At 45.6% G+C, this 19,348-nt stretch overlaps 1 protein-coding gene across 3 annotated transcripts in view; it reads left to right on the top strand.

Annotated features, from left to right (window-relative positions):
• Positions 1–434: 434 nt before the first annotated feature.
• Positions 435–19,348, top strand: part of CRTAM (cytotoxic and regulatory T cell molecule) — a 51,605-nt gene continuing 32,691 nt past the window's right edge. For all 3 annotated transcript variants that reach the window (XM_073584856.1, XM_073584855.1, XM_073584857.1), the window contains exons 1-5: positions 435–1,332; positions 11,346–11,483; positions 13,784–13,936; positions 14,523–14,666; positions 15,246–15,401. In XM_073584856.1, coding sequence (XP_073440957.1) covers positions 1,281–1,332; positions 11,346–11,483; positions 13,784–13,936; positions 14,523–14,666; positions 15,246–15,401 — 643 coding nt within the window. In that variant the 5' untranslated portion in view covers positions 435–1,280. The remainder of the gene's footprint in view (positions 1,333–11,345; positions 11,484–13,783; positions 13,937–14,522; positions 14,667–15,245; positions 15,402–19,348) is intronic.

Raw genomic sequence — 19,348 nt, 5'->3', positions numbered from 1 at the left:
TCCGCCCCCGAGCCGGCTCTCTGCCCGGCGTGCCCGCCCCTTGCTTGTAGCGCCGCCTCCTAGTGCACAGCGGCGCCTGCGATCGGCGCACCCTATCTTTAGCATAGGGTGCGCAGATCGTGCGCAGGCCGTGCGCTAGTTGCGCTTTGACCTGCGCTGCGCACTTTTGACGGTGCGCTGAGCACGCCGAAATCCGAAAAGTTTGATTTTGGCGTGCACGGCGCACCGTCAAAAGTGCGCAGCGCAGGTCAAAGCGCAACTAGCGCACGGCCTGCGCACGATCTGCGCACCCTATGCTAAAGATAGGGTGCGCCGATCGCAGGCGCCGCTGTGCGCTAGGAGGCGGCGCTACAAGCAAGGGGCGGGCACGCCGGGCAGAGAGCCGGCTCGGGGGAGGAGCTACCCCCGGCCGTGCGTGCGCTTAAAAAGCGCTAATGTGAAACCAGCCTATCTCTGACAAGGACTTGGTAACAGAGCAAAGATATTATAGGGAAAAGGAGTGGCTACTTGAGCACTGCTGAGAACAGGGATTTCCAACAAGGCCGAATAACCTCTATTCTGCTGAAAGAAATAAACACATTTAATAAACCGGAGAAGTGCTCAATCTCAGCGGTGGAGTAGGAGCATCCAGACGCAGCCGTCTTCTGGCTCCTCTCCGTTGCGGTAACCCCGTAACAAAAGGTGTCAGAAACTACAGAGCAACGCAGCTATGATAGAAAGGCATTAGAGTATGCAGAGCATTGCAGCTTACTGTGTATGGGGCTGTGAAGCTGCAGAATAGTCAGTGCCCATAGTGACTCCTGTCAATCAGAGAAAGCATTCGCAATGGAGATGTTAGGTCAGAACTGGGCCATGAAGCAATGGAAGAAAGTGGCTTGGCACCAGGTTACACTAAGGGTAGAAGACAAAGCCCCGACATGTCAGTGGGATCCCGGCTTCAGCATGATAATGTCCCCGGTTGCAGTATATGATGCCGTTATATATGACCGGCTGTGCAGGCAGCCCATGTACTTTGTGTATGGCGAGTCCATGGTCCAGTGGAGGGACAGGACAAGGTTTGCTGTAGATGTAGTTTTGCAGGATGACTGTATCCTGCAGGTACATAGTGTTGTGGTGAGGAGCTCTACACCGCAAACTAACTTTCTCACAGTGGAAAGAACCGAGTGACATAGACCCGGTCTGTGATCATTTCCGCGCCCCCATAAGCCACATACTGTATATCACATATACTCTGCCAGCGCACAGGAAGCTGCACCAGAGAGAAGCCCTGAGCCGGACTGATGATTGTGGTGGCCGCTCTCAATGTCCTGCTGATAATGAGCAAAGTGAAAGGTAAGAAACCCAGAGTGGAGCCACAGAGGGGCCACACAAAACTGGGGTCTGACATACAGAGAGACCAGAAAACACTGACGAGTAAGGGTCAAAGAGCTAACAATGTAGACCATGGTATCACTAATGTCACCTGCAGTCCTATGTAACACCACAGATAACACAGTGATAACTCTGAGTACAGATAATGTCGTAGATGTCACCTGCAGGCCTATGTAACACTACAGATAACACAGTGATAACTCTCTTAGTACAGATAATGTAGATGTCACCTGCAGTCCTATGTAACACCACAGATAACACAGTGATAACTGAGTACAGATATAGTAGATGTCACCTGCAGTCCTATGTAACACCACAGATTGTTAACACAGTGATAACTGAGTACAGATAATGTCGTAGATGTCACCTGCAGTCCTATGTAACACCACAGATAACAGTGATAACTCTGAGTACAGATAATATAGTAGATGTCACCTGCAGTCCTATGTAACAACACAGATAACAGTGATAACCCTCTGAGTACAGATAATGTAGTAGACGTCACCTGCAGTCCTATGTAATACATTGAAGTTGGTGTCCCCATCATCATGGGTTGTGCTTTTCTCTTATACCTGAGAAAACTGTGAACAAATAAAGCTCAATAGGGTCTTATCCGATGGCAATGGGGTGTCAAAAAAGATGGATACACTCACCTGGTTGTGTAACGGGCATGTAAAACAGCTGCTGCAAAAATATCGATCAAGAGATAGACCAAGGATGCGGGAAAAAGGCTGGAGCTGTCGACCATGCGCTGCTGCTGATGACGGATCACGATGTATAGATTAATAACAGTAGGCAGATTTTAAAAGTTGTAAAAAATCAAGAAAAAAAATGCGGATGGCACCGCTGTTACCGTGATGTCCTGAGTAGCATGCGGTATCTCGGAAGCCGATGACTGGTAATCTCGGGTGCCAGACCTGGAAGTGTACAATTCAGGAAATCCAACGTCGAAGAAAGGTTGAAGCGCTTGGTTGGCGCGAAACGGCCGTTGTCAGCTTTTTCTGCATCTCCTTGTCACTCCCCCGGCCCGACATGTGTTACATGTCAATAAACCTGTGATATTTCTTCAACTCGATGAGTGCAACCTATCTTCGACGTTAGATTTTAAAAGTTGACACGTTTCGAGGTCACGCAGGTCTCCTTCATCAGGACAAAAACCTGCGTGACCTTCAAAACGCGTCGACTTTTAAAACCTGCCTAATAAATGTTATTAATGTATACATCGGGGTCCGTCATTGGCAGCGCATGGTCGATATCTCCAGCCTTTTTCCCGTTTCTCTTATACCTGACATTATCCATTGATCACCCGCTGCTCAGTCTAAAGGCCCCGTCTCACTAAGCGACTTACCAGCGATCCCGACACCGATATGAAGGTGTCAGGATCGCTGGTAAATCGCTATGTGGTCGCTGGTGAGCTGTCACACAGACAGCTTCACCAGCGATCAGCACAGCGACACCGAGCGCCCGGCATCGCTGGCCATCCTGTAAAAAATAGAATCAAAATAAAAAATATAGTTATTCTCACCTTCCGACGTCCCGTTCAGCCATCCCGCCTCTCTCCACGCTCCGGTCCCAGTGATCCTTTGCACGAATGACCGCGAGATGTCACAGTCTCGCGGGATAACAAAGTCTCGCGGTCATTCGTGCAAAGGATCACTGGGACCGGAGCGTGGAGAGAGGCGGGATGGCTGAACGCGACGTCGGAAGGTGAGAATAACTATATTTTTTATTTTTTTTTATTATTTTTTACACCTGATCGCTGGTCTCCCGCCTGTCACACACAGCGATGCGTGCTGGCCAGCGGGAGACCAGCGACCAAAGAAATGTCCAGAGATTTCTTGCAGCGATCAGCGATACCGGCAGGGGGCCGCTCGCTGATCGCTGTCACACACAGCGATCTCGCTGGTGAGATCGCTGTTACATCACAAAAGTTGTGACTCAGCAGCGATCTCGCTACCGAGATTGCTTAGTGAGACGGGGCCTTTAGACAAGGCAGTCTTAGACATTGGGGAACAACTTACATGTTAATAAGACGGCTGCGCTCAGGATGTCGTTGTTGGCAGCACTCGGGCACAGGATAATATGCTGCCATTAATATTCCGGCATGAACTATTCCAGCACTCGGTCATTGAGCATTTGTGAGTTTGCTGCCAATTTCCGTTTTGTTTACACAAGGCAAGAATCAACAAACCGTCATTCCCGATTATCGGCTCCAATGCGCCTATACACACTCGGCTCTGCTATTCCTTCGATGATGGAACATACGTCATCCACTGGATGCAAATACTCAGCTCTTGTCTGCAGTACGGTCCATCTATATATAGCAGAGCCGGGTTGGACTTCCTGTGGCGCCGCTCTCCACTACGTCACTTTCATTTCAGTGTAAATTCTAATAGATCCTTAATCTCCAATAATCATCTTTACGATAACTCCCATAATCATCAGGATCAGTTACGCAGCCCTCATTTATCATATCACCGCTCACAAGAAAAAAAATCCCCAGAAAATATATTTGTATTCAGATTTAGACAAAACTCCAGACACCTGCAGCTGCCGCACATCAGGAGGATGCGTTCTACAATACAAGCACAGTGGATGTATAGCAATCTCCTGACCACTGAGCTCCTATGTAATGTAGAGGCAGGATAATTAAGATTAAATGTTGTGTCATCACAGCTACTATTCTTGATCATGGGCAGGAGGCCTTATAATTGTATGAAAGCATTGTAACAAAGTATAAGAGAAGGTCAGAGAGAGAGAGGTGAAGGGAAAGAGTGGGAGTGAGAGCTAGAGAGAGAGGTGAAGGGAAAGAGAGGGAGTGAGAGGTGAAGGGAGCTAGAGAGGGGTGAAGGGAGAGGGAGTGAGAGCTAGAGAGAGAGGTGAAGGGAAAGAGAGGGAGTGAGAGCTAGAGAGGGAGAGGTGAAGGGAAAGAGAGGGAGTGAGAGCTAGAGAGGGAGAGGTGAAGGGAAAGAGAGGGAGTGAGAGCTAGAGAGGGAGAGGTGAAGGGAAAGAGGGAGTGAGAGCTAGAGAGAGGCAAAGAGAGGGAGAGGTGAAGGGAAAGAGAGGGAGTGAGAGCTATAGAGAGAGGTGAAGGGAAAGAGGGAGTGAGAGCTAGCGAGGGAGAGGTGAAGGGAAAGAGGGAGTGAGAGCTATAGAGAGAGAGGTGAAGGGAAAGAGGGAGTGAGAGCTAGAGAGAGAGGCAAAGGGAAAGAGAGGGAGTGAGAGCTAGAGAGGGAGAGGTGAAGGGAAAGAGGGAGTGAGAGCTATAGAGAGAGAGGTGAAGGGAAAGAGAGGGAGTGAGCTAGAGAGAGAGGCAAAGGGAAAGAGAGGGAGTGAGAGCTAGAGAGAGAGGCGAAGGGAGAGAGGGAGTGAGAGCTAGAGAGAGAGAGGTGAAGGGAAAGAGTGGGAGTGAGAGCTAGAGAGAGAGGTGAAGGGAAAGAGAGGGAGTGAGAGGTGGAGAGAGAGGTGAAGGGAGAGGGAGTGAGCTAGAGAGAGAGGGGTGAAGGGAGATGGAGTGAGAGCTAGAGAGAGGTGAAGGGAAAGAGAGGGAGTGAGAGCTAGAGAGGGAGAGGTGAAGGGAAAGAGAGGGAGTGAGAGCTAGAGAGAGAGAGAGAGAGGTGAAGGGAAAGAGAGGGAGTGAGAGCTAGAGAGAGGTGAAGGGAAAGAGGGAGTGAGAGCTAGAGAGGGAGAGTTGAAGGGAAAGAGAGGGAGTGAGAGCTATAGAGAGGGGAAGGGAAAGAGAGGGAGTGAGAGCTAGCGAGGGAGAGGTGAAGGGAAAGAGGGAGTGAGAGCTATAGAGAGAGAGATGAAGGGAAAGAGAGGGAGTGAGAGCTAGAGAGGCGAAGGGAAAGAGGGAGTGAGAGCTAGAGAGAGAGGCGAAGGGAAAGGGAGTGAGAGCTAGAGAGAGAGAGGTGAAGGGAAAGAGTGGGAGTGAGAGCTAGACAGGGAGAGGTGAAGGGAAAGAGAGAGAGAGAGAGCTATAGAGAGAGAGGTGAAGGGAAAGAGAGGGAGTGAGAGCTAGAGAGAGAGGCGAAGGGAAAGAGAGGGAGTGAGAGCTAGAGAAAGGTGAAGGGAAAGAGTGGGAGTGAGAGCTAGAGAGGTGAAGGGAAAGAGGGAGTGAGAGCTAGAGAGAGAGGTGAAGGGAAAGAGAGGGAGTGAGCTAGAGAGAGAGCGGTGAAGGGAAAGGGAGTGAGAGCTAGCGAGAGAGAGGTGAAGGGAAAGAGGGAGTGAGCTAGAGACAAGGAGGTGGAGGGAATGAGAGTGAGAGGTGAAGGGAGAGTGAGTGAGAGCTAGAGAGAGAGGTGAAGGGAAAGAGCGAGAGATCTAGAGAGAGACAGGTGAAGGGAAAAAGAGGGAGTGAGAGCTAGAAGGAGAGAGGTGAAGGGAAATAGTGAGAGCGCTGAGCTGCTCTTGTGTTACTAGAGGATTATTCATTGTATGACTGGAAATTAAGAATCTAATGTATGTGTAACAAATAGATTTTCCTGCCGATTCTTGATCTTACATAGTAACATAGTAATTAAGGTTGAAGGGAGACTTTAAGTCCATCTAGTTCAACCCATATCCTATCCTAACTTGCCCTAACGTGTTGATCCAGAGGAAGGCAAAAAAAACCCATGTGGCAAACAGTAAGCTTCACATTGGGGAAAAAAATTCCTTCCCGACTCCACATACGGCAATCAGACTAGCTCCCTGGATCAACGCAACACTAAGGAAACTAGTGTATATACCCTGTAATATTATACTTTTCAAGAAAGGCATCCAGTCCCCTCTTAAATTTTAGTAGGGAATCACTCATTACAACATCATATGGCAGAGAGTTCCATAGTCTCACTGCTCGTACAGTAAAGAATCCGCGTCTGTGATTATGCTTAAACCTTCTTTCCTCCAGACGTAGAGGATGCCCCCTTGTCCCCGTCACAATTCTAAGAGTAAGAAGATCATTAGAAAGCTCTTGGTATTGTCCCCGCATATATTTATACATTGTAATAAGATCACCCCTAAGCCTTCGATTCTCCAAACTAAATAACCCCAAGTGTAATAACCTGTCTTGGTATTGCAGACCCCCCAGTTCCCTAATAACCTTGGTCGCTCTTCTCTGCACCCGCTCCAGTTCAGCTGGCACTCACAATAAATCCAAGCATGATGTAGTTCAGATTAAAAAAAAGTAATTAATCGTGGATAAAGTTTACAACAATATATCTCGTTTAAATACAAAAGCTCACACCTCCAAGAGACTGGTGAATCCATAAAGAAGCTCTCCTCCACCCACCTCTCCATCTTCCTCCTCTTCCTCATCATCTCCCCCTGTGCACTTACAATTGCTCACTTTGCCTTCTACCCAGATAATTCTTCTCTTTTCTCTGCTCTTTGTAGAAAAGGAAGTCTCTTGTCCCTGCATTTATAATTCCCCTTTTCACATCCTGACCTACAGTAGCTGCCCCACACCCTGGGACTTTGCGGTGACTCATGACTCATGCAGAGAAAATTGACCTCCTTTCTACATAAAGCTTAGAAGGATTCAGCTCCTCAGTTATTAATCACGTGATGTCATAGACCTAATGGAAAAGAGAAGAATTATCTGGGTAGAAAATGAGCAATTGTAAGTGCACAGTGCTGTATATGGTGACTGCGATATATTAGGAGGATAAAAATAAAAACTTTGATGGGAGGAGGAGGACGAGGACAACGACAACGACAATAAGGAGGGCTTCTTTAGTGACATATATTAGCAGCACTTGTGGAAAAACATCCCGAGGAAAGGAACGAAACAACGAAAAATAGATATAAAAATAAAATAAAAACACGACGCACAGGAAATAAATTGTGATGAAAACACTGACAAAATAAAGTTATCACATTTAGCAAAGAAACCAGCACAGAAGCAAAGTATGAGTAGAAATCTGGAATGTCCTTCTCCAAACTCCTGACACATGGGTGCAGCCAGTGATATCACTAGTCAATGCACTTTTCTGCATAATCAGTGATGTCACAGTTTCCGCACTTTTCTGCATAATCAGTGATGTCACAGTTTCCGCACTTTTCTGCATAATCGGTGATGTCACAGTTCCGCACTTTTCTGAATATTCAGTGATGTCACAGTTTCCGCACTTTTCTGAATAATCAGTGATGTCACAGTTTCCGCACTTTTCTGTATATTTAGTGATGTCACAGTTTCCGCACTTTTCTGCATAATCAGTGATGTCACAGTTTCCACACTTTTCTGAATATTCAGTGATGTCACAGTTTCCGCACTTTTCTGCATAATCAGTGATGTCACAGTTTCCACACTTTTCTGAATATTCAGTGATGTCACAGTTTCCGCACTTTTCTGCATAATCAGTGATGTCACAGTTTCAACACTTTTCTGAATATTCAGTGATGTCACAGTTTCCGCACTTTTCTGAATATTCAGTGATGTCACAGTTTCCGCACTTTTCTGCATAATCAGTGATGTCAGTTTCCGCACTTTTCTGCATAATCAGTGATGTCACAGTTTCCGCACTTTTCTGCATAATCAGTGATGTCAGTTTCCGCACTTTTCTGCATAATCAGTGATGTCAGTTTTTGCACTTTTCTGTATAATCACTGATGTCACAGTTTCCGCACTTTTCTGCATAATCAGTGATGTCACAGTTTCCGCACTTTTCTGCATAATCAGTGATGTCACAGTTTCTGCACTTTTCTGCATAATCAGTGATGTCACAGTTTCCGCACTTTTCTGCAAAATCAGTGATGTCACAGTTTCCGCACTTTTCTGCATAATCAGTGATGTCACAGTTTCCGCACTTTTCTGCATAATCGGTGATGTCACAGTTCCGCACTTTTCTGAATATTCAGTGATGTCACAGTTTCCGCACTTTTCTGAATAATCAGTGATGTCACAGTTTCCGCACTTTTCTGTATATTTAGTGATGTCACAGTTTCCGCACTTTTCTGCATAATCAGTGATGTCACAGTTTCCACACTTTTCTGAATATTCAGTGATGTCACAGTTTCCGCACTTTTCTGCATAATCAGTGATGTCACAGTTTCCACACTTTTCTGAATATTCAGTGATGTCACAGTTTCCGCACTTTTCTGCATAATCAGTGATGTCACAGTTTCAACACTTTTCTGAATATTCAGTGATGTCACAGTTTCCGCACTTTTCTGAATATTCAGTGATGTCACAGTTTCCGCACTTTTCTGCATAATCAGTGATGTCACAGTTTCCGCACTTTTCTGCATAATCAGTGATGTCAGTTTCCGCACTTTTCTGCATAATCAGTGATGTCAGTTTTTGCACTTTTCTGTATAATCACTGATGTCACAGTTTCCGCACTTTTCTGCATAATCAGTGATGTCAGTTTCTGCACTTTTCTGCATAATCAGTGATGTCACAGTTTCCGCACTTTTCTGCATAATCAGTGATGTCAGTTTCTGCACTTTTCTGCATAATCAGTGATGTCACAGTTTCCGCACTTTTCTGCATAATCAGTGATGTCACAGATTCCGCACTTTTCTGCATAATCAGTGATGTCAGTTTCCGGACTTTTCTGCATAATCAGTGATGTCACAGTTTCAGCACTTTTCTGCATAATCAGTGATGTCACAGATTCCGCACTTTTCTGCATAATCAGTGATGTCAGTTTCCGCACTTTTCTGCATAATCAGTGATGTCACAGTTTCAACACTTTTCTGAATATTCAGTGATGTCACAGTTTCCGCACTTTTCTGAATATTCAGTGATGTCACAGTTTCCGCACTTTTCTGCATAATCAGTGATGTCAGTTTCCGCACTTTTCTGCATAATCAGTGATGTCACAGTTTCCGCACTTTTCTGCATAATCAGTGATGTCAGTTTCCGCACTTTTCTGCATAATCAGTGATGTCAGTTTTTGCACTTTTCTGTATAATCACTGATGTCACAGTTTCCGCACTTTTCTGCATAATCAGTGATGTCACAGTTTCCGCACTTTTCTGCATAATCGGTGATGTCACAGTTCCGCACTTTTCTGAATATTCAGTGATGTCACAGTTTCCGCACTTTTCTGAATAATCAGTGATGTCACAGTTTCCGCACTTTTCTGTATATTTAGTGATGTCACAGTTTCCGCACTTTTCTGCATAATCAGTGATGTCACAGTTTCCACACTTTTCTGAATATTCAGTGATGTCACAGTTTCCGCACTTTTCTGCATAATCAGTGATGTCACAGTTTCCACACTTTTCTGAATATTCAGTGATGTCACAGTTTCCGCACTTTTCTGCATAATCAGTGATGTCACAGTTTCAACACTTTTCTGAATATTCAGTGATGTCACAGTTTCCGCACTTTTCTGAATATTCAGTGATGTCACAGTTTCCGCACTTTTCTGCATAATCAGTGATGTCACAGTTTCCGCACTTTTCTGCATAATCAGTGATGTCAGTTTCCGCACTTTTCTGCATAATCAGTGATGTCAGTTTTTGCACTTTTCTGTATAATCACTGATGTCACAGTTTCCGCACTTTTCTGCATAATCAGTGATGTCAGTTTCTGCACTTTTCTGCATAATCAGTGATGTCACAGTTTCCGCACTTTTCTGCATAATCAGTGATGTCAGTTTCTGCACTTTTCTGCATAATCAGTGATGTCACAGTTTCCGCACTTTTCTGCATAATCAGTGATGTCACAGATTCCGCACTTTTCTGCATAATCAGTGATGTCAGTTTCCGGACTTTTCTGCATAATCAGTGATGTCACAGTTTCCGCACTTTTCTGAATATTCAGTGATGTCACAGTTTCCGCACTTTTCTGCATAATCAGTGATGTCACAGTTTCCACACTTTTCTGAATATTCAGTGATGTCACAGTTTCCGCACTTTTCTGCATAATCAGTGATGTCACAGTTTCCACACTTTTCTGAATATTCAGTGATGTCACAGTTTCCGCACTTTTCTGCATAATCAGTGATGTCACAGTTTCAACACTTTTCTGAATATTCAGTGATGTCACAGTTTCCGCACTTTTCTGAATATTCAGTGATGTCACAGTTTCCGCACTTTTCTGCATAATCAGTGATGTCACAGTTTCCGCACTTTTCTGCATAATCAGTGATGTCACAGTTTCCGCACTTTTCTGCATAATCAGTGATGTCAGTTTCCGCACTTTTCTGCATAATCAGTGATGTCAGTTTTTGCACTTTTCTGTATAATCACTGATGTCACAGTTTCCGCACTTTTCTGCATAATCAGTGATGTCAGTTTCTGCACTTTTCTGCATAATCAGTGATGTCACAGTTTCCGCACTTTTCTGCATAATCAGTGATGTCAGTTTCTGCACTTTTCTGCATAATCAGTGATGTCACAGTTTCCGCACTTTTCTGAATATTCAGTGATGTCACAGTTTCCGCACTTTTCTGCATAATCAGTGATGTCACAGATTCCGCACTTTTCTGCATAATCAGTGATGTCAGTTTCTGCACTTTTCTGCATAATCAGTGATGTCACAGTTTCCGCACTTTTCTGCATAATCAGTGATGTCACAGTTTCCGCACTTTTCTGCATAATCAGTGATGTCACAGTTTCCGCACTTTTCTGTATAATCACTGATGTCACAGTTTCCGCACTTTTCTGCATAATCAGTGATGTCACAGTTTCCGCACTTTTCTGAATATTCAGTGATGTCACAGTTTCCGCACTTTTCTGCATAATCAGTGATGTCACAGATTCCGCACTTTTCTGCATAATCAGTGATGTCACAGTTTCCGCACTTTTCTGCATAATCAGTGATGTCACAGTTTCCGCACTTTTCTGCATAATCAGTGATGTCACAGTTTCCGCACTTTTCTGTATATTTAGTGATGTCATTAGTTACTGATACTTCTCACAATATGGGAAATTCATCTTTATCATTACACGAGGCACCGTGTCTTCACCACTCGCTGAGCTTTGAGGGGGCTGCACATCCTGTGTACAATGTGGGGGATTCATGACCGCATTTCTTACAGCGGAATCTCACACTTCAAGTCTGTCTGTGGAGGAAGGAAGAGCCGTCACCCTGAGATGTGCGTTTCCGAAGTGCAATGGCTCAGACATACAGTGGGTGACACCGATGGGCTACACCAGTTACTTTAATGGGGAGAAAGGTAAGAAATCTGCTAATACATAAGTGTCCAAATGCCGCATATTCACATATACGGTCCGGATGGCGTACAATATGAAACACAGTGTACTCTACCTGCAGAAATTCCTACTGTCACTCCCTATCTCTAATGTATTGCTTCATGCTTTACACTGCAGCACTGCTCCATAAAGTCTGAGCTAAAATCAATGTTTCAAGCTTAGCTGCATTCTCGATTGAAGTCTGAAGCAAGCAGAAAATTCTCCCACTTAGGCTGGAGTCACACTTAACGTATAAAAATACGGTCCATTTTCTACGGATGATAATCGCAGAAATGTTCCCTGAACAGTGATCCGTATGTCATCCATTTGCAATGCGAGGATGCAATTTTCTCGCATCTATGCATCTGTGTGACATCCGTATGGCATTCGTACAGCGAAATTTTCTCGCTGGCTTGCAAAATGGACATATAAAGGATCCATGGCCTCAAATATTCGTGAAAACATATATACAGTCTATATATATATTTGTCAGTGAGACACATATATATTTATATTTCATACAGAGCTAGATAGCAGAATAGCTGATAAATCAATTGCCAGCATCTGAAAAATCATTACAGAACCCGACAAGATATTAGGCATGGTTTACATACAGTAAACCATGGCATAGCCATTAGATTTATATATGTCCCTCACTAATAATATTAGTAGTGTATTTCTGTAAATTTTTGGAGCTGTAGGACTTAAAATAAAGGATTAATTCACAGAAAAAACTTGCGTGGGCGTCCGCACAAATTTCTCCGCCAGAGAGGGTAAGCCAGTGACTGAGGGCAGAAATTAATAGCCTAGAGAGGGACCATTGTTTTTGGGGCCCCCTGGCTAAAAAATCTGCCCCCAGCCACCCCAGAAAAGGCGCATCTGTAAGATGCACCAATTCTGGCACTTACCCTCTCTCTTCCATTGGCCTGTAGCGGGTGGCATATGGGGTAATAAGGGGTTAATGTCCCCATGCTATTGTAAGGTGGCATTAAGCCTGGTTAATAATGGATAGGTGTCAATAAGACACCTATCCATTATTAATCCACTAGTCTGATACAGTTAAAAAACACACACATTTACGCCCCCGTCTCACATAGCGAGATCGCTGAAGCGTCTCCGATTTGTGACGCAACAGCGACCTCGCCAGCGATCTCGCTACATGTGACACGTAGCGGCGACCGGCCCCCTGCTGGATATCGCTGATCATGCTGGAATGTCCTGGGACATTTTTTCATCATCAGCGTCCCGCTGGCCAGCGTGCATCGCTGTGTTTGACCCCGACGAGCGACCTCGTTGGCGACGCAGAACTCAGGGCCGCAGGTGGGAATCGTCAGAAAAGCTGCTGTGTGACAAGGTACCAACGACCACCGAGGTCATTATATGGATCGCCGGGTCGTTGCTGCGTCGCTGAAGAGATCTGCCTGTTTGGCAGCTCACTAGCGACCATTCAGCGAGGCATAAGCGATCCTTACCAGGTCGTATCGTTGTCAGGATCGCTGGTACGTCGCTAAGTGAAACGGGACCCTAAGAATAAAGAGTTTTAATGAAATAAATAAACACACATTTTTTCCACTCCCAATCCAATCAAAGCCATTGTTCTCCTGTAGAAAATCCAAAATAAAAAAGCAGCAATATCCCATTCCTGTCCACTGTATAGTCATGTCCCACGCTGCAATTCATCTGAAGGGGGGTTAGTTTACAACCGGGAGCGGCACTAATGCGACCGACCCGGCTGTAAACCACGGAGGAATGAAGGAAAAGCTGCCTGCGCAGCCTCCCCACCTGACCGAAGATGAACTGAGCAGCGTGGTAAAGTTTCTGAGCATTTTCCCACGCTGTCAGTTCACCGCGGGTCAGGCAGGGAGTCTGCGCAGCCTCAGATACTACCTCTAACGTCACTTAGGCTGCGCTGACTGCCCGCCCGACCCACGGTGAACTGACAGCGTGGGAAAATGTAATACAATTACAAAATAAAATGGGGGCAAGAAATGTTAAAAAGGTATAACATACAGTTAAAAACAGGGAGCAGGGCACCACATGCAATGTACACATGATCAAGGAGTATATAGCAGTAGAGACTAGGAGAGTTTAATGACCATAAATATCAATCAATATTTTTTTGAATAATAAAGTGCTGTGCATAAAAATAATCCAAATGGTGTTGGAGAATTAAGAAAACTATATATAAATATTTATTTCATGTATAGCGGTGTCCATATGTATATAAGCATATTTTCAGGATTCTCACATTATATCAATCTTATTAGTTTTCTTATTGTTATAGTCTTAAAAGACAGAAGACACCAGTTAGTCCGATCCTCACGGACGACGCTGACAATCCGTCTGTCCAACGTGACGAGGACAGACGAGGGGGTGTACTCCTGCCTGTGTTATAGCGCCCCCCCGCAGGCCAGGACAGTGCGGCTCTCAGTCTTGGGTAAGTGCAGCTGTCGCAGACTGACGGCTCAGGTCTCTTGTGACAGCGGATTTCAAAACATGAAACAAAACTTTCCTAAAAAAATGAGTTCTGTAAACAAAGCCACAAAGGAACATATGAACTTCTCAGAATCATGAGGTCACTGACGGAAGAGACAAAGCTCCTGAAGAATGATGTTGGCGGAAAGGTACTGGGCATCATTACCGGGGGAAATGCGGAAAGACAGCAGACTTGTCATTTTAGATAACACGTTTAACTCTTCATATGACGTTCTTATATTTGCTGATAAGGAAAAATGTCCTCAATTGTAGATATTTTTTTTTATAATTATCAAGGTCACTATGACTTTGGCCAAGTTTTTAGTTTTGGCCTCTTTGTATTTGAGCTTGACATTGCTGCTCCAGTGCTTTCTCCCCTCTCTGCCATTATCTATAGGAACAATGGAGAGAAGCGTCAGAGCAACAGTCAGGTGTAGAATGTTACAGAACAAAGCAAAGTGACAAGTGATGAGCGCAGGATTCTGTATGTGACATTGACAAGAAACTGAACATGATCGATGGTGTAACGGGCTGTGGTTCCTTTCTAGCTGCTCCGTCTCCACCTTCCATAGAAGTTGTCAGGATTCCCGGGAAAGGACGGAAGGAGAAATATCTTCTTACCTGCTCCACATCAGGCGGGCGGCCGTGCCCCAGACTCACCTGGCTGATCCATGACCACACAGAAGTGCTCGGTGAGACCCCTCAAATCACTCACTGTGCAGATTTATTCCCCAGACTTTGCCCCATTCCCCCATAACAATGTGCCATAGCTCCACTAATCTCAGCCAAAGTGTCCCCATAACAATGTGCCATAGCTCTGCTTATTTCATCCACAGTGCCCCATAACAATGTGCCATAGATCCGCTAATCTCATCCACAGTGCCCCATAACAATGTGCCACAGATCCGCTAATCTCATCCACAGTGCCCCATAACAATGTGCCACGGTGGCTCAGTGGATAGCACTGCAGCCTTGCAGTGCTGGAGTCCTGGGTTCGAATCCCACCAAGGACAACATCTGCAAAGAGTTTGTATGTTCTCCCCGTGTTTGCGTGGGTTTCCTCTGGGTACTCCGGTTTCCTCCCACATTCTAAAGACATACTGATAGGGAATTTAGATTGTGAGCCCCATCAGGGACAGCGATGATAATGTGTGCAAACTGTAAAGCGCTGTGGAATATGTTAGCGCTATATAAAAATAAAGATTATTAAAAAATAAAGTTTATTATTTACATGATCCCTGGACTTCATCTCTAGCTCTTGCTTTCTGCAGGTCATCATACTCGCAGGATGGAGCATGGCGGGTGGTGCACAGTGGTCAGCGCCCTGCGGGTCACAGCTGCATCCCATACATCGGAGGTGAGATGTGTTGTGAGGCACAAGACTCTGACTCCAGGAAACCTCACAGTGTCCTACAGATTCCACACATGTAAGTAAAGGACGGGACCAGAATCTACAGGACATGGCGTGCGCCCCCCCTGCCGCTCTCGTGCCCACCTACGGAGAATCATATACCTAATTTGGACGTGTCTGTGCGCAATGAGTCATCCACAGCTCAACAGTAACTTAGGTATCCATAGTTGCTACCACTAGCAGCTAACTGACTATATGCGTGGGCATAAGCATGGATACATAAGTACTGTAAGGCCCTATATAGGAGTTAAGTGACATATCTAATAAGGAGAGGAGCTCTCCCTGGTGACGAGTTAAGGCATAAGCCTTTTTTGAACGTTAGCCTGTGAGGCAACATTGTGAGGCAACATTGGGAAGCAACATGGCAAAGATGGATCCAATTGTTCTCGCTGCTGCACATAGAGAAGCGAATCGCATACGGATGCGTAACCTGCGTCTTAATGAAACAGAAGATGAACAAAATTGTCGAAGAACTGCTGATGCAGCCAGACAGAGGGCGGCCAGAGCAAGAGAAATGAATGAAGTAACTGAATCACATAGAACATCTAATGCTGCACGACAACGAGCAACACGCAATGCACAAAGTGATACACAAATTTCACAAAGACGAGAACAAGATAGAAGACGTTACTCACTCACTCGTATACTCTACATTGTAAGCACAGCCTCCTCCTGGGGTTTCACCAAGAAATATCTGCACCAGATACATAAACCAACATAAGTCATTGGACATTCAGTTCCCCATCACATTCAAGATCTCTGCTGGCTGTCAATGAATTGGAATATTTCTTGTTTACATTCAGAAGCTAAATCCTCTTTTGCCACATTCTGCTCCATCCAGAGGCGTAGCTAGGGTTTCGGTTCAGATTAGGCAAAACTTCTGAGTGGGCCCCTAACTAGAGAACCTCAGCAGATTACCGCGCTGTTGCCAAAAATAATCTATATATAAAAAGACCAGTATTGATATTACCGCCTTATGGTCAGTGGTAAATGATACCAGTCCTACAGAACATATAAGAGATTACAGCAGTTACAGATAATGAGTTACCGCTGACATTCTTTCTGATGGAATTGATCACTTTTCACGTCTTTTCCATCTGGCCCAGACCGACATAACGACTCCTCCAGCCAGGACTCGGCTACAGAGAATACAACAAAGACACGTTTCACTTCTCATATTTTCTGCACTGTCACCAATGGGACTATTTTCAACCTGCACAAACTCCTCATCCTGCTGATACCCCAATACTGAGCCTCTGCTGCCGTATGTGTCCCTATTACTGCACCTGATACCCCAATACTGAGCCGCTGCAGCTGTATGTGTCCCTATTACTGCACCTGATACCCCAATGCTGAGCCGCTGCTGCCGTATATGTCCCTATTACTGCACCTGATACCCCAATGCTGAGCCGCTGCTGCCTTATGTGTCCCTATTACTGCACCTATTGTGTGGTTCAGTGTGACCTCTAAATTCTAAAGCAAATCTCTAGAAAATAGTAATGTCGATTGCAAGTGCCCTAGAAAACAGGGCCCACATTTTGTCCCCTAGAATGTAATATTGCCCTGTGTGTGCCCCTTTGACAGTCACAGTAACCCGAGTTCCCCTATAACAAAAAGTAATGTCCTAAGTCTCCCCCCTGTACAAGTCCTCTATACACAGTATGATGCTCTCTTATACACAGTATAATGCCTCCTCACTGTATATATACTGACCCCTTAATATCCCCAAACTATTTAATGGCTCCAACACTGTATGATGGCGCCGTCACTATAATCCTCACACTGTATGATGGCCCCCTAGATAGCATCCATATCATCATGCACCAGATAGTCCTCAATATAGTATAAAGCACTCCCCATAGGCAGAGTCTATAGTATAATGCACCCCCATAGGCAGCCTTTGTATTATAGGGTCCATAGGCAGCCTCTATATTATAATGCACCCCCCATAGGCAGCCTATTATAATGCACCCCCATAGGCAGCCATTCTATTATAATGCACCCCCATAGGCAGCCTATTATAATGCACCCACATAGGCAGCCTTTGTATCATAATGCACCCCCATAGGCAGCCATTCTATTATAATGCACCCCCATAGGCAGCCTTTCTATTATAATGCACCCCCATAGGCAGCCTATTATAATGCACCCCCATAGGCAGCCTTTGTATCATAATGCACCCCCATAGGCAGCCTATTATAATGCACCCCCATAGGCAGCCATTCTATTATAATGCACCCCCATAGGCAGCCTATTATAATGCACCCCCATAGGCAGCCTTTGTATCATAATGCACCCCCATAGGCAGCCATTCTATTATAATGCACCCCCATAGGCAGCCATTCTATTATAATGCACCCCCATAGGCAGCCATTCTATTATAATGCACCCCCATAGGCAGCCTTTCTATTATAATGCACCCCCATAGGCAGCCTATTATAATGCACCCCCATAGGCAGCCTTTGTATCATAATGCACCCCCATAGGCAGCCTATTATAATGCACCCCCATAGGCAGCCATTCTATTATAATGCACCCCCATAGGCAGCCATTCTATTATAATGCACCCCCATAGGCAGCCTATTATAATGCACCCCCATAGGCAGCCATTCTATTATAATGCACCCCCATAGGCAGCCTTTCTACTATAATGCACCCCCATTATAAAAAATAATAAATCCAATACGCAGAGCTTCCTCCTGGCTCCTGCGCTGCTCCCTGCTCTCCGTCTCCTCTCCTGACAGCGGGCGCCGGGCAGTGACGTCATCGCGACCGCTGTCAGGGAGAGGGGGATGATGCTCGCTCCTTCTCTCATCACTGCGGTCAGTTGTATCGGCTAGATGCCGACACAGCTGACCCTGCAATGGCAAGCAGGGGGCCCACTGCTGGCACAGGGCCCCCCACCGCCTGCTCAGGGGCCCCATAGCGGCCGGGCAGCAGAGCAGGGAGATCGATTCTCTCTGCTCTGCCGCATAATGTAACTGTATCGGCGCGCTGTGCACGCCGATACAGTTAGGCTACTTTCACACATCAGTTTTTTGCCGTCAGGCATGATCCGGCTTTTTTTAGAAAAAACGGATCCAGCATAAATTTTGGAGAACTGTAGAAACGGATCCGTTTTTTTTGCTGGATCCGTCTCTGTTCCTGGAGGCTGGCCAATTGGATCTGAGCATGCGCAGACTTAAAAAAACCGGATCCGGTTGCTGGATCTGTCTTTTTCTGGATCCGGCGCATTCCGGCGCCCATAGACTTTCATTGTAGCAAAAAGCTGGAAGCGCCGGATCCGGCGCTTCCGACTTTTTCGCCGGAGACAAAAAACGTTACAGTAGACGTTTTTTCAAGACGCCGGAATGAGACAAGTTGCCGGATCCGGCAAAAAACGGATGAAACGCAATGCCATCCGGCACGATCCGGCGCTAATGCAAGTCAATGGGGAAAAAACGGATCCGGCATTGCATTTTGCCGGATCCGTTTTTTCCAAAAAAAGCCGGATCGCGCCTGAAGGCAAAAAACTGATGTGTGAAAGAGGCCTTACAGTAGCGTACCTCCGGGTGGGCCCCCTCTGCCCCCCGTTAGCTACGCTACTGGCTCCATCAGTTCATGAACTTGTTACAATGTATCAGCGCAGGAGCGAGTTTTTGATTCCGGGTAAGTAGAGATGAGCAGAAGATTCACTGGACCCTGGTCCAGCGGCCACGTCGCCATGTGTGAGGGGCTCCAGTGCGGAGACCACCGGTGTGGACACAGGACCAGGTTCCTGCCAGTCTTCCATATGGTGAAAAACTCCCAAGGAATGCTGAGAGTTGTAGTTGCTATGCAAAAGCTGATAGACCACTATCGATACTTTGCAATGAAACCTCAATGTGTCAGCATTGCAAATTCTTTTACTTTGTAAGTAAAACTAGTGTTTCCACTGAGAGCAAGCAGATATCTTGAAAATTAGGAGTGAAAGCACAAAGTATA

The sequence above is a fragment of the Dendrobates tinctorius genome, unplaced genomic scaffold (assembly GCF_039654945.1).
Source record: "Dendrobates tinctorius isolate UK_male_01 unplaced genomic scaffold, ASM3965494v1 ptg000086l, whole genome shotgun sequence".
Lineage (NCBI taxonomy): Eukaryota > Metazoa > Chordata > Amphibia > Anura > Dendrobatidae > Dendrobates > Dendrobates tinctorius.
This window is presented reverse-complemented; position numbering and strand designations above follow the sequence as displayed.